The sequence below is a fragment of the Vidua chalybeata genome, chromosome 11 (assembly GCF_026979565.1).
Source record: "Vidua chalybeata isolate OUT-0048 chromosome 11, bVidCha1 merged haplotype, whole genome shotgun sequence".
NCBI classification, from domain to species: domain Eukaryota; kingdom Metazoa; phylum Chordata; class Aves; order Passeriformes; family Viduidae; genus Vidua; species Vidua chalybeata.
Window position 1 is genome coordinate 2,218,165 of NC_071540.1, and position 17,226 is coordinate 2,235,390.

Below are 17,226 nucleotides of genomic sequence, written 5' to 3' on the forward strand. Positions count from 1 at the left end.
CTCTTCAAAGTGATTTCCTAAACCTCTTTAACGAATTTTAGTAGAAATTTTTAACATGGATCTTAAAATGTGTATTGAAAACATCTCTTCCCAGTTACTGAAAATGAAATATGACATTTGCTTATGCTAGAAAGCTGCAGTTGGTGGTGTAACAAGGAGTTTAACTCTTATCTGACTGTGTGGGAGACACCACTAACCAGACCTGGAACTAAACATGTGCCTAAGTTCATTACTGAAGTGAGCCCAGAGGTTTAAGATGTCTACTGTAACCTCATGGGATTGTAGGATGGTTTAGTGTTGGGCTTTTTTGTTGTTGTTTTTTATCGTATTGTGTTCACCCCCCATATGAAAGCTGATTTTCTGCATAAACTTGGGAAATGGTGATTTTTTGAGTTTTCAGTAAACAACTGAGAAACAATTAAATTTGTTTTCTTAATGCTTGTTTTTCCAGCTAAGTTTGAAAAAGAAAACACCATCCTGGACTCTGTATTTCTACTTTTGAATACAGTAATCAGGAGTGACAGGGTGAAGAGGAATTGCCACATGGGTGGCTTCTGCTTCAAAGGACTTCAAGTGTGGATGTGATGTGCTGGGTGGGGGTGCAAAGACAGACCTGGGAATTGTCTCAGGTGGCCATAACTGGACCAATGTGCATAAGCCTGACCAAGTAATATTCCTGTTCCACATATGCTTAATTGAATATTTCTCTAGCTCGGCCTTTCCTTCCTGACTTCCCTTCAGCAGGAAGTGAAATCTGTGATCATTTACAGGAACATGTTAACTTAATCTCAGGATTTTCTAGAAATTGTCAGCTCACTGTCCCTGGGTTGAAACCCTTCCTGCAGTTTTTGCCTCTGTTTGGAAGGGAAGTTTATTCTTCCCATGGATGGCTGTCCATGTGCACAGGTGTCCCTTCCTGAGCAGTCCTGCAGGATCAAAGAATTCTGTAGGTGAGCTGTTCTGGGAGGCAGAGCTGTGCCTTCTCTACAGAAATCTGTGCTGTTTATGCTTGTTCTCAGTCTGGTCCCACGAGCTTTTTCCTCATCCTAGCACATTTTCCAGCTCTGCTGGGGGTGTGTGCCTGTGGCTGGTGGTGAGTGCACCCTTCTGGGAGATGGAGCCTGGAGTCTCCCCTGCCTGACAGTCACGTGTGGGAATTTCTCTTGCTGTGTGCAAAGGCTTTGTTAGGCTGCTCTCCCAAAAGAATGGGCCAGCTCCCCTTTCTCTTTTCAAAGGGGAGCTGCTCTTGCTTTCAAAATAGATAATGCAAGCACCTATTGCCTGGGGAGGACTGAAGCAGTGATCCTGATCTGACACAGGCGTCTATTTTTGAGTTGGCGGAGGCACACGAGGCTGAAAGAAGCTCTGATTTAACACATTCCTTTAACTGGCTTTTCCTTTTGCTCTCATATCTTATTGCTGAGACTTGAGTTAGTGCTATTTCAAGTGTTACGAGTTTTACTTCAAACAAAATGCAAGAAGTCTCCTGATGGGCTGTAGGATCTGCCTTGGAAAAATCCAGTTCACTGGGTGACAAGTGTGAATCTGACTGAGGGACAGCTACATTCCTTGTGTATCTTTTAGGGAGTGTAGTTACACAGGTTTATAGGGTTTTTTTCTGAAGGGCTAAGATTTGGAAGTGAGGTGGTGTAGAGCTGACCAGGCAGGACCCTCAGTATTACCTAACTCCCCAAATTTGATGTTCTTCAACCTTTTCCAGTCCTCTCTGTTTCTGAGTGGTTTTCATGACAGAACTGTTGGTTATTTTTATTTTTTGGGCAGGGTGTGGACATATTTTTGTCTTTGCTTGTCATTTTGGGCACCTAACAGAAATGCACCCTGACAGGATTTTTCAATACAAATGCAGGAGACGGAAATCAGCACAAATAATTTACTGTCGTTACTTTAAGGAATGTCATTTTGAAGGGAAGAAAACTCCAGACAAAAGCATAATAAATTAATTCAGCAACTGTCTATAAATTCTAGGAAGATATATCATCAGTGAAATTGGTCTTTTGAGTTAATGAAACCAGGTTGCTGGTTTAACAAATCTCAGTGCTTTGGTTGGTAATTGCTTCACTGCTAACTTGGGAGCAGGTTCCAAATTAATAAATTACTCTGTTGAAATTTGAGGTGCTCAGTTTGATTCTAGTTGAACTGTGCTAACTGCACAGGCCCTGTGGAATGTATTCTGGGAGCTCTGGTCCCCAGCTGGGGCAGGGAGGACACGGGGGCACTTCCAGGGTGGCTGCTGGCACCCATCTGCCCCCAGAGAGGGGTCGGGACACCCTGGGAGAAGGATGTATCCAACAGGAGCTTCATGGGTTCACTAGGGACTCACTGGACTACTTTTTTTTGTTTTGATTTGTTTCTTTTTCCTCCAACTGTTCTGGGCAAGCAGCCAAAAAGGAATCCCAATGAGCAATTCATGAGCTAACAAGAACTAAAATGATTTTGGTATGATGGTGTATTTCTGACTTTCCTCCATCCTTCTCTAATAGGAGATTTTTACAACCTAGGTGACAAAAAAAACCCCAAACTAAAAAACCCATCCAGGAGGTGCCTGGGTGCCCTGGAGGCTGCAGCCCACCCCATGAGAAAGCCTTGGAAAGCAATGCTGCTTTTCCATCGTGGATCTGTAGCTTCCCCAGCAGCAGTCGGGGTTGGGTGGGGAGAGTCCTGTCCCTGCTGGCATTCCTGGGCTGCTGGGGCTCTTGTGCTGTGCCTGCATCCTGCCAGCTGCCATCCAGTGAGTCTGGAAAACCCTAAGCCTCCTTTGCCCTGGTAGTGAAGATAATCAATACTTGTCAACCCCTATAAAGGCATTTGCATGCTTTAAGTATTTATGATGTGTTGGTAAGAAATTCCAGGTGCAGAACAACTTGATTGATGTCAGAGGTGGACGCATATTTTCTGCCAGTCAGTGTTACTTGAAGGTGGCTCTTCTTGTTGACTGAGAAGTTTAATTTTTGAAGTGTAGCTTCAGCTCTTGTATTATTCTGAAAAGTTTTATGTTCAAAACAATGTTTGAAAATGAAAACAAAATTTAAAAACCCACATACATTTAATTTGATGTGTTTGCTCTTCATGGGTGGATTGAATATATTAGACAGGTGCCATTCCTGTGGCAATTTTAATATTAATAGATGTGGTATATTAATGAGAGTAGTGGAGAAGTTGTAGTCAAAGTCAGAATTTAATTAATCAGGTTGAGATTTGTTGCTGAAATTAGAACTGTTCTTTATATCGAATTCCTGGTCTGTGGATTCCAATTTCTAGTATTTTAGAATAGATATGTTTTGTAGATGTAATCCATCTACTGTTTGGGAGAGTGTAAAATTAATCAACTCCCAGTTAAAAATGTGATGTCTGTCTTAAAATACCTCCCAAAAAGTAGTTGGGGATACCTGACTGGTTTTTTTAACCTGATTATTTATGAGGATCCTGAAAAGTTTACTTGGAGGAGTTTCCACCGTCTGCTTTAGTCCTCTTGCATTGTTACCTCTGCTTAGTGACCTGTGTGAAAGGAGGAGAGGAAGGGACCTGTTGCTCCTGCACAGCCCTGGCTGTTCCCTGGGGATGCAGGCTGGCTGTGGCTCACCTGGGCACGCTGGTGCCGCCCTCTGCCAGGCTCCCACCTGGGACTCCTTCCCATTTCTCCTGCTTCAGGTAATGCCCGTGCTTTCAAACCACACTGCTGGGCTGAAGCTTCCACAGTCAGGACTCTGTGCTGCCTCCTGAAGGCCTGGCTGTTGTCCCTGCCCTCCTGGCCAGCGTGGTGCTGCAGGTGGCATCCTGGGCTGCAGCTCTGTGCCCCACGTCCCTCCCAGCCGGGCTTTCCTCGGCCAGGATCTTTGCAGCTGGATGCCCACACACAAATTGCTGTTGCCTGGTCACTCTTGTAGCCCTGAGCCAACTGTGGTGGGGACAGAGGGACACTGAGCAGTCCTCAGGAAATGGTGTACAGGCTTCCCTTGCCCTCCTGCTCCCAGTTTGCTGTGCAGGTGTTGAGGACCATTGAGAATATCTTTGGTTTAAAGTATTCACATTTGGACATGGGGTGGCCTGGCCAGGTGATGGGTGGGATGTACACATTAGTGGCAGGAAACTGGAAGGTGGAATGACACCTTTTCTTGTGGAGTGACTTTTAGATTTGCACCACATTTGTATCACTGAATGTCAGAGAGACTTCTGTGTGTTTTTGACAGGAGGCCCTTGGCTCTGGCAGCTTCCTGGCCTGTTGGCCTTGCAGTGGGTTTGTTTGTTCAGGCTTTTCCTGGGTAAGCAATCTGGCTGCTCTGGGTTGTTTCTTTTGGAGTTAGCTTTTTTTTGAACATTAATTGGATTTAGTTTGTTGTACATAAATGGTGGGTGCGGTGTTAAGTTCATCCTGAGATTTGGAATCTGTATCTCATCTAATTAAAACCAGCATGAAATAGCATGAAGTGCTACATTCCAAAAATTAGCTCAGGTGTTTTGGACTATCTTATTCTTCTGTGTTTTATTGCATATTCTTTGGAAGGACAACAGAATCCATAAAGAACACCAATTGAAGGCAAACTTTTGCCAGTTTTTAAAGTTGAGGTCGGAACCTTTTTTAAAGCACTGCTTCCTCTGCTCAATTTCTTGTGTTGATTCTGGGTAAAAGTTGCCTTCTCTTCTAGCAGGGTAATCCCAAACAGGACAGATGGCAGACAGGACTACTCATACTGGTCCTAAACAAATTTGGGTTACCAAATTCCACTTGTCTGAAAGTCTTCCGTGTTTATTTGTATCTCTTGTGACTGGTGAAGTTAGGAAAAACCATTTTTCTGGGAAGTATCTAAGCAAAAATATTTGGATGCTACATTTAAAAAAAGTAGCGAACAGATTTGCATTTGCACTCATTTTCCTGCAATTTCTGTTTCCTCTATGCAAATGTGGCCATTTTTAGAGGAGCTTGTGCAGCTGTCTGATTCTCTGGAAGTTCAAACAGTCCAAACTCGTTGCAGTTCCTTAACTTTGGCATTAACTCCTTGAAGTGAGAATGCAAACAGCATGCTGAGCTTTTCCAGTAGTGTTTTGCCAAGCAGGGTAGTGTTCAGTGTGGAGCTGGGTTTCTCTTATATATTAGTTCTATTACAGTCTTTAAGAGTACCTGAACAGGACTGTTTTGGTTTTGATTGAAGAAAGGACTAAAATACCTTTTTCATGTGGTATGGTAACTTTTTTGGTAATTCCTTCACTTAGTTTCTGTGAGTATTTCTGTTTTCCACAAAATTAAGTGTAAGCTTAAGGTTTATATTTTTGGTGATAACATGCTGTTCTTGTATCACTAGAAGGAAACCCTTGGTTGCTTTTTCCCCCTAAGGTGGCCAGAGGTGGATTGGCCTGAAGTCTGTGCAGTTCAGTGTGGAGCCCTCACGTTTAGGGAGAGCGTGGGAACCTTCTGTGCTTCACTTTTTCAGGAAAAGATGCAAAAGGAGGAATGTTTATTTTGTATGTAGCATGTCAGAGAGCTCATTATAGAGTTTCAGACATAGTATTCAGACACATGTCTGATGTTGAGGCGTGCGGCTTTCCTCTCTTTGAATAAATGACAGCTGAAGATACAAGCTGTCCTCCTTAAGCTTCTCTGTAGGTTTTATTTCAAGGGAATTTTGAAGCTGAAGAATTGAATAAGTACTTGCAAGTTTGACTACAAAATTGTCTAGAAGTAAACCACAATGATTTTTCATTTTTGTTTATAACTGTAGAAAATATGAAGCCACCATTTTTTTTCTATTCATTGCATTTATGTTCTTTCAGGATGCAGCAGGTTTATGTATTGGCTAAATATCTGACCATTCCAAATGATGAGTTCAGTGTGTTTGATCCTGAAAGGCTCTGTGTGTAATCACAAGCACTGAGCTGAGGTGCATCTCTGATAATCTCATCTAAATCAAAACCCTAGAGCTTGAAAACCCCTCCTTCTTAGTTTTTTCTTTAATGCTCATTTCTTAAGTTCCTCTGAAATGAGAAATTTCACATCTACTTAGAAAAACAATCACTAATTTACTTATATGTTGCATTTAAATTAACCAACTCTCTTGTTCCATCTACATTTATATGCAATCAAGGAAACCAATTTAATCATGCTCTCCACTGTAAGACACCATAGCTTGTAAAACAAGGAGAAAATTACTTTCAGCTATGCATGTGACATCAAGACTTCCTAGAAAATTATGGTTTTAATGAGTTTTTGTGTTTTGACACATTCAGTGTGAATACTGAGAGAAGGTAGTTAGAGAGGTAAGTAGTCAGCTTGGAGTACTTTAAGGATGCTGAAATGCATATGGGAGTTTCTTTGAGTTTTAGGTTTTAAAAAGTGCCAGTATGAAAGAATATTTGCTCTAGATCTCTGAAGCGGAACCATCTGCAGCAACGATTTCCTGAAAAACTTGTGTCCTGTGTTTTAGTGGGAGTAAGACTACCCAGCTCTGGATGTTTTGTCCTGCTGTGTCTTGCTGTCTTCTTTATCTGTGGGATGCTTGTATCCTACATATGTGCCAAAATGGGAATAAATGAATATTGTGTGTGTTCAGACAGATGGAAAGAAGAAATTTTGACTGAAAATAAAATCTTTGTTCCCCAACCATTCTGACAGTATAACTACAGATTTCATTGCTCAAATACAATAGCTAAAGGAACATTTTGTTGTTAAATGAAAGGGTTCCTGGCTTATTCTTCCAAGTGCCTCTGACATTGCAATTGCTGCAGTAAGGAAAAGGATGTCCTTGTTTGATAGAATCAAGTGGGGTGTGTGTAGGAGAGGCAGAGAGTGGCCTGAAGTGTGACTGGGCAAAGTGTGCTAGGACTGGGCAAACTGATGGCAGGAGTTGTATCCTTCTGATATTGTCCTGACACTGTTTGATGAGTGCCTGGTACTGAGCACCTCGTGCTCCATCTCATCTCTTTTCCCACTGCTCAGGCTCTGTTCACCTTCCTGCAGATGCCTTCAAGGAGCTCTTGGCTCACCAGCTGCACCAGGGTGTGCCAGTTTGAGCAGGGCAATACAGAAGTTTTATTTCCTCCCCACTTTGACGTGTGCTGAGAGTGTTATTTACACCAGTCAGATTCTTAGGCAGTTGTGCCTCATATACCACCTTGTGTATGAGAGATGCTGCCTGCCCATCACACTGGAATGGGATATGAATGTTGTGTTTCTCAGCTAATCTCAGGTAGGATTAGGCAGATTTGTCTGTTGTTGTACTAAATAAAAAACTAGGGACCTGTATCTGTTGATTTAGTAAACTATTAAAATGAATGGGAGAGAAATGCAATAAATTATGGTGTATGAAAAAAAGTTTTAATTTATTTCATTTTTAAATTATTTTAAAAGGATGGGATTAGAAAATGTGATTAACTCCCCTTGAGCTCTGCAGTAATAACCTTTCACTGTTCTTAACTGTGCAAGACTTGCACTGGGGATTAACCAGACTCTTATGTTTGACAGTCTACAATGAAAGAATTACTATCCAACAGAAAGAAAATACCTAACAGTGTTGAGTGTAGCAACAGGATGACACTGGATTCTAACAGCCTTTTAAACTCAGTGCAGCTCTCTCCCCCTTTGGAGCTTGGGTGTTGTTGACAGTGTGTGCCCAGAAATGTGAACCGGGACACTGCAGGAGTTAAATTTTTAAACCTTCTCATTGTTCTCTGATGTATAACATTTCTTTTTTTCCCCTTCACAGGAAATGACCTAGAGGCCTTACAAATACATTTGTGCATTTTTGTTCTGAGTCTGCAATTGAGGGCAAACGCAGTCTGGAAGCACCACTTCTTAAAGTTACAACGGAAACAACTACCTCAACAAACAGGGAAAGGGGAAGAAGGCTTGCAATAACAAACACTCTAGTTTTTAATAGCTTATACTTGCAAAGTCTTCTGTAAGCAGTCCAAATTTTTTTCCCCCTCCAATATTAAGAAGAGACACTACAAGTAAACTGAGTTGGCAGACTGGATCTGTCAAGACATTTGAAGATATTTGATCTGCTGACATAAGGATTTGCTTTTTCAAGGAAAGAGCCTCTGCACTGCTTTTATAATCGCTGTTGATCGGTGGTTTGCTCCACTTTTCCTGATACCTACTAATGGGAGAGTTGTATTAAGGTATTGCTTCTAAAACTATTATTTGCATTGACAGAACTAACTTTTGTAGATGCAACAGCAATGGACGACGTTACGCTCGTGAAGAACTTGTAAGCGATCGCTTCTCTGCTCCAGTTGGCTTTTCTGCCTGCGGAGGGGATACCACACAAGAGACAGAGCATTATTAAGATACTTGGGCTTGCTTTTTGAGTACAGTTTATAACTGCAGCAGGGCTGCACCGAATATTGAAAACACAGAGTCAGCAAATCTGCTGCCGTTCCCACTGCTGATACAGATTACACAGACGCTTGCCTTTCTGAAATGCCTTTTGTGAAACCTATGTACACAGTCCTGCACTGTTACTGTACATAGATACCCGAGGAAGGAATTTGACAAGTGATTGTTAATTCAAGAACTCTCCGGACAAGCACTCACTTATGTATTGCTGCAGTGCACAAGAAAGCAAAATGGACTATAAGCGGCGCTTTTTGCTTGGCGGGTCCAAGCAGAAAGTGCAGCAACACCAGCAGTATCAACTGCCCGAGCTGGGCAGGACCCTGAGCGCCCCGCTGGCATCGGCCACCCCCAGCACCCCCCTGGTGTCCCCGGCTGCTGCGGGCGGCTGCTCCCACCCCGCCTCCCACACGACTCCGATCGCAGACATCCAGCAGGGAATCTCCAAATACCTGGATGCACTCAACGTCTTTTGCCGTACGAGCACTTTCCTCACAGACCTTTTCAGCAGCGTGTTCAGGAACTCGCACTACTCTAAGGCAGCTATGCAACTGAAAGACGTGCAGGAACATGTCATGGAAGCGGCGAGTCGACTCACAGCAGCAATAAAACCAGAAATAGCAAAAATGCTGATGGAACTGAGTGCAGGAGCTGCAAACTTCAAAGATCAAAAAGAGTTCAGCCTACAAGACATTGAAGTAAGTTACGTTGGAGGATACTGTTTTGCATGTGAATTTGTATCATTCCTTCTTAACTGGATTTCTCTTCAAAATCCCTTCTACACCAGAAGCTTTGTCCACCTTGCTGTGTATTTGTGGGTAATGCTGGTGGGAAAAGAAACTCCTCATTTATGTACCAAAAAAATTGCTAAGTCATTTGCGAGATCTGACCTCCATCTATGTTAAATTAGGTATTTAGTAAATATTCCTGTAGAAGAACCAACTAGACAAAAGTTTTAAATAATTTTCTGGTTTGTTAGCCAGTTCACTGTTTCTAAAAATGTTATGCCATCATATTCTAAATCAGCCTACACTTGCCTTGGTATTATCCATTCTGAGGGGAAACCTGAGCACATGGGAGTAGCATATTGTCATCAGTGTTTCTGTAAAACTACGTATTAGTTGACTAAAGAGTGATTTTATCACTCTTTAGAACATTTTTGTCTTTTTGAGCTGTTGTGAGAGGAAAATAACATCCTGTGTGAGAAACTAGTGCTTTAAAAATTTGTCATGACTTTGCTACAATGTTCATATGCTGGCAGGGAGTGCCCAAGATTCAGTATTCAGAGAGGATCCCAAACTTCCCGCCACACCTGCCTGGGAAGGTCTGGGTATTTCTCCTCTAGTAAATGTGTTACCTGGCAGGCAGTGTTAAGTGATAGTCACAGATAAATCCCTGGAGTTTTAACTAGTTCCTTGTGTTTTGACATATTTCTTCACTTTGCAGCAGTCTTCAGAGTTATTCCTTCAGAATCCTGAATGGAAAACCTACTTTTAAGTTCTGTTGGTTTTGATTCAGATTTCAGGTAGCTTTGTAAGAGTGAATGCTTGTGCCTGTCAGGCATTATCTGCTGTCTCTAACTGCATCACTTCCAGATGGAGTCGTTAGGGAGGATGCAATTTGTCAGTCACAGCTCTCCCTGCAGTTGTGTATTGCAGTTCTCAGTGTTGTATACTTGGTATAGAATGGAGTAAGATGGGTTATATATTTGCTATAAATGTCTTCTGTAGGCTGATATTTTTAAAGACAATCCAATAACATCACTCTTTAGCTAAAGCTATAGCAATGTATATAAAAAAGAGTGAGTTTATGTAATTAATCAGTCTTTATAATAGATGTGCTGAAAGACTTTCTGAATTTAAAAAAGCAAAAACATATGAAGCACTGGATGTCTTCTAGGGGTTTTTGTGTGTTTGGAAATGCTGTCCTTCAAAGTGTTGGAGCCATCTGTAGAGCTCCTTTTGTCACGTGGGCAGGCAGAGGTGGGTGCTGGCTCTGCCCTGCGCTGTGCAGGGAGGGTTTGCTCAGCAGGGAGCTGAGGAGCAGAGCAAAGCAGTGTTTGTGTCGGGTGGGTGCACATCCTGCCAGCTTGAAGGCAGAGAAACTTGCTTTGGTCCCAGCTTTACCTGGCCAGGCCTGACCCTCGTTCTGGGCTCCGTGTGCACCTGCAGTGTCTGTCCCCTGCCCCGGCAGCTCTGTGCTGGGAGCAGGTGTGTGCAGAATGCCAGCAGAGCAGCTGCTCCTGGCCTTTCCTGCCTGCCCCTCTTGGGCTGTCCCAGCACTTCTCATTGCACTTTTCTTAATTAAAACTGCATCTTGCACGTGGCTTTGAAAAAGTCAGTATGTGAGATTTATGGGCACTTCTGTATAATGAGACCAGTGTTGTGTTCTGCTTTGGCTTAAGGAGCAGCAGAATGTAGGGATTTGACAGCGACTCCGTGGTTGTTCTGTGGGTCAGTCAGGACTGTGGATGAGTGAATTCTGCAGGCAGAGGGGTTGGGTGGTTCTGTCCAGGGAGCAGCAGCTGCTCACTGTTGAAATGGACCTTGGCAGAGGCCAGTACAGGAATATATTTGTTTGTAGATGAGTTGAAAGCACAGGATATAAGTATGCTGGGAGACCTGCTGAACTAAAAATAATCTTGGGCAAATGATTTTTCCAGTTGGGATGGAATTCAGAGGGGAAAACTGAACGTTGCGATATTTAAATAGAATTTTTCAGCCTCAGGAGTGGAGCCCACTGGGCAGCACTTCTGGAGAACAGTCCTAAGGCTGTGGGAGTCATGTGTTGGGGAAGAATCAGTGTTGTGCAGTTGGAAATAATAAATCAGTGCTGTTGCTGTTGTACAAAGGGACATTTACCATGTATTTAACACACCCCTAACCTGCAGGAACCATGAACTGAGCACTGAACTCTTTGCAGGTTATTATGGCCCTAGACACAGCAGTGCACATGCACAGCACTGCTGGTGTACTTGGAGAAATAGGGAGCCAAAGGAGTGTAGCAAGGGTAGTCAGACATCCAGGAAATAGGACATCAGAGACAGATTGAAAAGATGGACTTTACAGAAGAGAAGGAGAAGAGAAGGAGAATCAAAATTGCTTAGGTATGTGAGAAGCTGCCAGAACATGTCAGTGTCTGTTCATGTCCATGTAAGGTGGAGCAAGGTACTTAAATTTCAGAAGGAAAGATTCACATTGGAAGCAATGGAAATCCTTTGTAATGTTAGTGGAGCACTGATGTGGATTGCTGCAAAGGGTAGGGAGCAGAGCTGACAGAACAGGTTAAACCTGCATCTGGCAAAACTGACCTAGGTGAAATTTCTCCTTGCATAGGGGTGACCTCTCCCATTGTGCTTTTCTGGGATTTGAAGACTGAGCTGTTGATGCTGAAATTTCAATTTTAAAAAGTGGTTTGCAGTTTTTCCCTGGTAGATAGAGAAGTTAACATTTCATAAAACTGCCAGCAGGATTTAAAAACTCACAATGTAAGCAGAAAAACATAAAGGGTTTGTCTGACTTCATCAGAGTTTACTGAACAGGGAAGTGATGGGGGAAGAGTGTGAGGCAGTGGAAATTTTCCCCTGGAAAATACCAGGAGGGGAGCACAGGTGTATCTGAAATTGCTTTGTCAGCTTCTCTAGTGGGTGGCTGAAAGAACTCAAAGCTCTGAGAGAGAATTGAGAGATGGTGAAACACCTGAGTGGCAGCTCAGCAGGAGCTGAGAGGCTCAGCAGGACCCTAAGAATGGCTCTGCAGGGGCTCTTATTTGGGGGTTGGAGGCTGGTGGCACAGAAACAGGGAGGTGAGTTGAAATTCAGGGTGCAGTGGGGCAGAACCCCAAATTCATGAGAAGGACATGAGAATGAGGCTTTCTGTGCATGAGCCCAGCTAAGGAAAATGCAATTTTCCTAAACTTTGCTTAACACAAGCCGTAGTTTTGGGGAGGAATGAGAAGTCCAAGCAGAACAGGTTTTGCTTTATGAATCAAGCAGAGAGCTGTGGCTTTTCTCAGGTGCCACAAGTCTTTATCTACTGTAGTGGGCTTTGCCCCCTAGAGAGGCAATATCAAGAAAACTTAAGTTTTGATGAACATTCCTGACTTGAATTTGGGCTGGAAACTGTTGTGCACCCTGGACTATAGCACCACGGCATGAGGTTTTTAATTTGTTCATTGTTACTTAGAACAAAGCTTGCTAGTTCAGAGCTGTCTGCCAGCCTGTGTGAGAAGGTGACTTCTCTTGATCAAAGTGTGGTGACAGATGGAGTTTCCTAAGGTTTCTTAATTTCAGAAATGCAAATGCTGATTTTTATTTTCTTCTTTTTCTTTTCCTCTTTCAAACACTTTTGAATTCTTGGGTATTCTGTGCCTTTATGGGTGAGGAACAGCTTGGAAATCAGGATAAATAAGAGGGTGTTTTCCATTTCTGTTTGTCAGCTGAGGGAATGCAGTAACTCTGTATGTCTGTTAATAAAAGCATTAAAGCAAATCCATAGGGAGGAGTAAAACTGGTAAAAGTAAGTATATTTCCCCATCTCTGGTGAAGCATTGCAGAAGCCTCAGTACTGCGAAATATGAAGAATTACTTTTAGTTGCACCGGGCTTGTGTATTGATTTACAAGTGGTAGTAGTGAGAGGAATGTCAATGCTGCCTTCCTGTACAAATGGAAGCATGGATGGGCACCAGATATATTCTTGGATGCTCTGTTTTATATTAAATGGAGATAATTTTTGGCTTTTATGTGTATAAAATAGCCTAGGATTTTTTGAACAAGAATCTTGTGAGACAAAAATGTCTGAGTAAATATTAAATGTAGGTTTTTCTTAGCAACATTGTAAAGCCAAATTTAACTATTTTAAAAATTATTCTTTCCTGGGATTTTCAGGGATTGGCTCCAGACTCTTCTGTGTTGAGGAACTGTTAGTAACAAAAAAAATATTTTGTCTTACGTTTTAATTGCTGCTTTTTATTTTTAAAATGCTTCACACTTAATTGTTTTTCTGCTAAATGATAGTGGCCACTTCAGTAGCTGTCAAGATCAGATTATCATGAGTGGCTTTTAGGGTCACTACTGGAAGAAATGAGTCTGTTGGGTTTCCCAAGTCTTGCAGCTTCTGCTGGAATCTAGTTCATCCTGCAGGTGATTCCAGCCCATGGGCAGGACTGAGGTGTTTTGTTCATGAGATCACTCTTTGGAACTGCAGGGAACTGCTAGGTAGTAAAAATGAGTAATACTCTGCTTACTTCTGTAAATGTACAGGAAGGTTGCTGGCTCATAATGGGGCACACCAGTTCAGTGGCAGCCAGGCTGTGCCACCAAGGAGGCTGTTAAGGGAAACCACAGAATAATTCTGTTGTGGTGTTTGGCTTTTTGAGCATTCTGCTTGTTTAAGGAAATAGCCAAAAAAAAAAAGAGGGAAAAAGAAGAAAGTTCTACTGCATAAAGTGGCACTTGAAGAACTGCAAGCCAGTGTTTGTATCAAGTGTGGAAGACTGACACTTGCTATTTGCTGACTTTATTACTGGTAGTGTTCTCTTTTAAGGAATCTGTTGTACGAGATTTTCTTGCCAGGCAGTTTGTACTGCATCCCTGTTTAGCAATGAAAAGTGGCAATTTTGTGTACTTGTCCAGTGGAATATTCCAAAGTTGATTGTGTGCCCCCATTAGGAGAATAAAGTGGGACAGAGTAACCTACACTCTCACCTGGTGCTCCCGTTGGTAGGGAACCAAGAGTCCCATTGCTTCCAACCAAAAGTCCCATTGCTTCCAACCAAAAGTCCCATTGCTTCCAACTGCCTGAGCAGGAAAAGAGAGATTCCTTCAGGTAAGGCTCTGCTGAGACAAACAGCTGTCCTGCCTGATAAAGGTCAGGGAAGTCAATGTGGTAGAGCTGTGTTCTGTAGGACAAAAAGTTTGGAAGCTGAAGACCTCATTATGCAATATTAATGAATCTAAGAAATGAAGGAAACATCACCACTCCCAGGGAAATCTCACTGGTTGCTACCTGAGATTATTCCAGTTCAGCTTTGATTCCTGCACAGTTTGTAGGGTTTGTGCTTATTCTGGTCTGAAGGAGGAGAGTCACACCCTTGTGCATGGGAAAGTAGGGCAAATACACTTGAAAAGGACGTGGTGGTGTCTGTGACTGTGGAAAGCTGCATCCATGTGCTGGTGCTGTTCAGGGATGTGCAGCAGAGGTTCCCTGTCTGCTCTGCACTGGGGTCGGTGCCCAGCCCTGGTGGGGGAGGTCAGGTAAGGCAAAGTTGGGCTCCTTGGCAGAAAATCTGACCAAGTGAGCTCTTTAAAGCTTTAAAATGAGTTTGGCATGTACCATCCATGCAAAGGGAGTGTTTAACAGTGCAAAAATCCTCCACCACTTTGACAGTGAAGCAGTTTAAACCATCCTTGCCCATTTTGGAGGAAGGCTGAAATGGATTTGTTTCAAACAAAATAAAAGTTCAGTAAACCAGATGTTACTATTTATCTTCACTGTTTAACATTGTGAGTTATAAGTAGGAATGTTTTGTGCTGCTACTTAAAACCTAAATAATTTGTTTATTTTGAGCATTATTCCCAGGCTGGGGAAGCTTCAACCTTTGTACCTTAAATATTCTTTGAAATTTAATCAGCTTGAAATTCCTAATGAGTGCTAGTTTCATCTTCCCCTGAGAACTGCATTCTTCCTGCACAGAAATAATTCAGATCACCAGTTGCCTCTTCCTGCAGTTTCTTATAAATCTTTCTAATCTCATACCCAGGAAAGTTGGGAGTTTTCTTCATTTTATCATTTGCTGACTATTTTTTTTTTAATAAGGCAAGCTCCTCTTTCAGAGGTCAGTCAAAGTAGCAAAAGTGTTTAATTCTATGCCTTGTACAAAGAAGGGAAGTGATTGAACCAGAATGGAATGTCAAAAGGAGTCTGAATGCAGTGGAAAAAAGCATTGCCACCACTGGTTCTTGTGAAGTAGATAGTAAATGCATATAACTGTTGGTGTGACTGGAGAGTCCTGCCAGGAAGATACATTGTGTCTGAATAGTTTTAATCCAGAAGAATGTAGCTGAAAATAAGGCAGATGATTTAATGGCTCCAGGGTGTGATGGCTTTGTACAATATCTGTGTATTTTATGAATTATTCCTAAAATGGAATTCAAGTTGAATCTTTTTTAATAAATCAAAGTCAAATACACATTTTAAAGTGCTTTGTGTGATAAACTCCATAAAAGAAACACTTTGAATAGCTTTGAAATACTTTCTGCAGTGATGTGGAGAATCCTCCTTTCTCTGCAGCTCTCTAGTTTTACACTTGTCAGCTTTTTCCTGCCCAGGGAGTGCGACCCCCGGGAGCCTTGGCTCCGCAGGGTGTCCCTGGGTGCTGGCACTGCTGTTCTTGCCCCAGAGTCCTGTGGCACAGCAGCTCTGCTGTGCCGTGGTGCCCAGGATGGCCGAGTGTCCCTGGGCACAGTGAGGGGGCGGGGGATGCAGGGTGGCATCTCTGCCCTCTGCCAGGGAGCCCTGCTCCCCTGCCTGCCTCGGCCCTCCTGAGGGAGCGTGGCAGGAGCCATTGCTGTGCACTGCTCCACAGGCAGTGCTGAGGAGCGTGGCAGGAGCCATTGCTGTGCACTGCTCCACAGGCACTGCTGAGGAGCGTGGCAGGAGCCATTGCTGTGCACTGCTCCACAGGCAGTGCTGAGGAGCGTGGCAGGAGCCATTGCTGTGCACTGCTCCACAGGCACTGCTGAGGAGCGTGGCAGGAGCCATTGCTGTGCACTGTGCCACAGGCACTGCTGAGGAGCGTGGCAGGAGCCATTGCTGTGCACTGCTCCACAGGCAGTGCTGAGGAGCGTGGCAGGAGCCATTGCTGTGCACTGCTCCACAGGCAGTGCTGAGGAGCGTGGCAGGAGCCATTGCTGTGCACTGCTCCACAGGCACTGCTGAGGAGCGTGGCAGGAGCCATTGCTGTGCACTGCTCCACAGGCAGTGCTGAGGAGCGTGGCAGGAGCCATTGCTGTGCACTGTGCCACAGGCAGTGCTGAGGAGCGTGGCAGGAGCCATTGCTGTGCACTGCTCCACAGGCACTGCTGAGGAGCGTGGCAGGAGCCATTGCTGTGCACTGCTCCACAGGCACTGCTGAGGAGCGTGGCAGGAGCCATTGCACTGCTCCACAGGCAGTGCTGAGGAGCGTGGCAGGAGCCATTGCTGTGCACTGTGCCACAGGCACTGCTGAGGAGCGTGGCAGGAGCCATTGCTGTGCACTGCTCCACAGGCACTGCTGAGGAGCGTGGCAGGAGCCATTGCTGTGCACTGCTCCACAGGCAGTGCTGAGGAGCGTGGCAGGAGCCATTGCTGTGCACTGCTCCACAGGCACTGCTGAGGAGCGTGGCAGGAGCCATTGCTGTGCACTGCTCCACAGGCAGTGCTGAGGAGCGTGGCAGGAGCCATTGCTGTGCACTGCTCCACAGGCAGTGCTGAGGAGCGTGGCAGGAGCCATTGCTGTGCACTGCTCCACAGGCAGTGCTGAGGAGCGTGGCAGGAGCCATTGCTGTGCACTGCTCCACAGGCAGTGCTGAGGAGCGTGGCAGGAGCCATTGCACTGCTCCACAGGCACTTCTGTCACACAGTGCCAACAGGACATTTCAGCTTTGGCCATCATGTGTGGGGTCATGGGGCCAAAGGCTCTTGATGCCCACTGCCTGCCCCTTACCACTCTGCCTGAAGGGTGAACTGCTGGCCAGCTCCTGCATTTTGTGTTAATGTTTGAAAATTATTCATGTTTTGGGTTTTTATCAGAAATTCAGCCAGGTCTTTATGCAGGTGGGTTTTGGTGTTGACTTAGTCCTTGTGGTAATATGCTATTCCCATTTTTGTGCTTGATTTTG

General features: G+C 44.0%; 1 protein-coding gene across 3 annotated transcripts in view; it reads left to right on the plus strand.

Moving 5' to 3' along the window:
- GARRE1 (granule associated Rac and RHOG effector 1) overlaps nt 1-17,226 on the plus strand; it is a 59,963-nt gene that overhangs the window by 20,469 nt on the left and 22,268 nt on the right. For 2 of the 3 annotated variants that reach the window (XM_053952693.1, XM_053952692.1), the window contains exon 2: nt 7,716-9,045. In XM_053952693.1, coding sequence (XP_053808668.1) covers nt 8,551-9,045 — 495 coding nt within the window. In that variant the 5' untranslated portion in view covers nt 7,716-8,550. Of the gene's footprint in view, nt 1-7,462; nt 9,046-17,226 lie in introns of those variants that run through there. The other variant, XM_053952691.1, reaches the window with a different exon arrangement.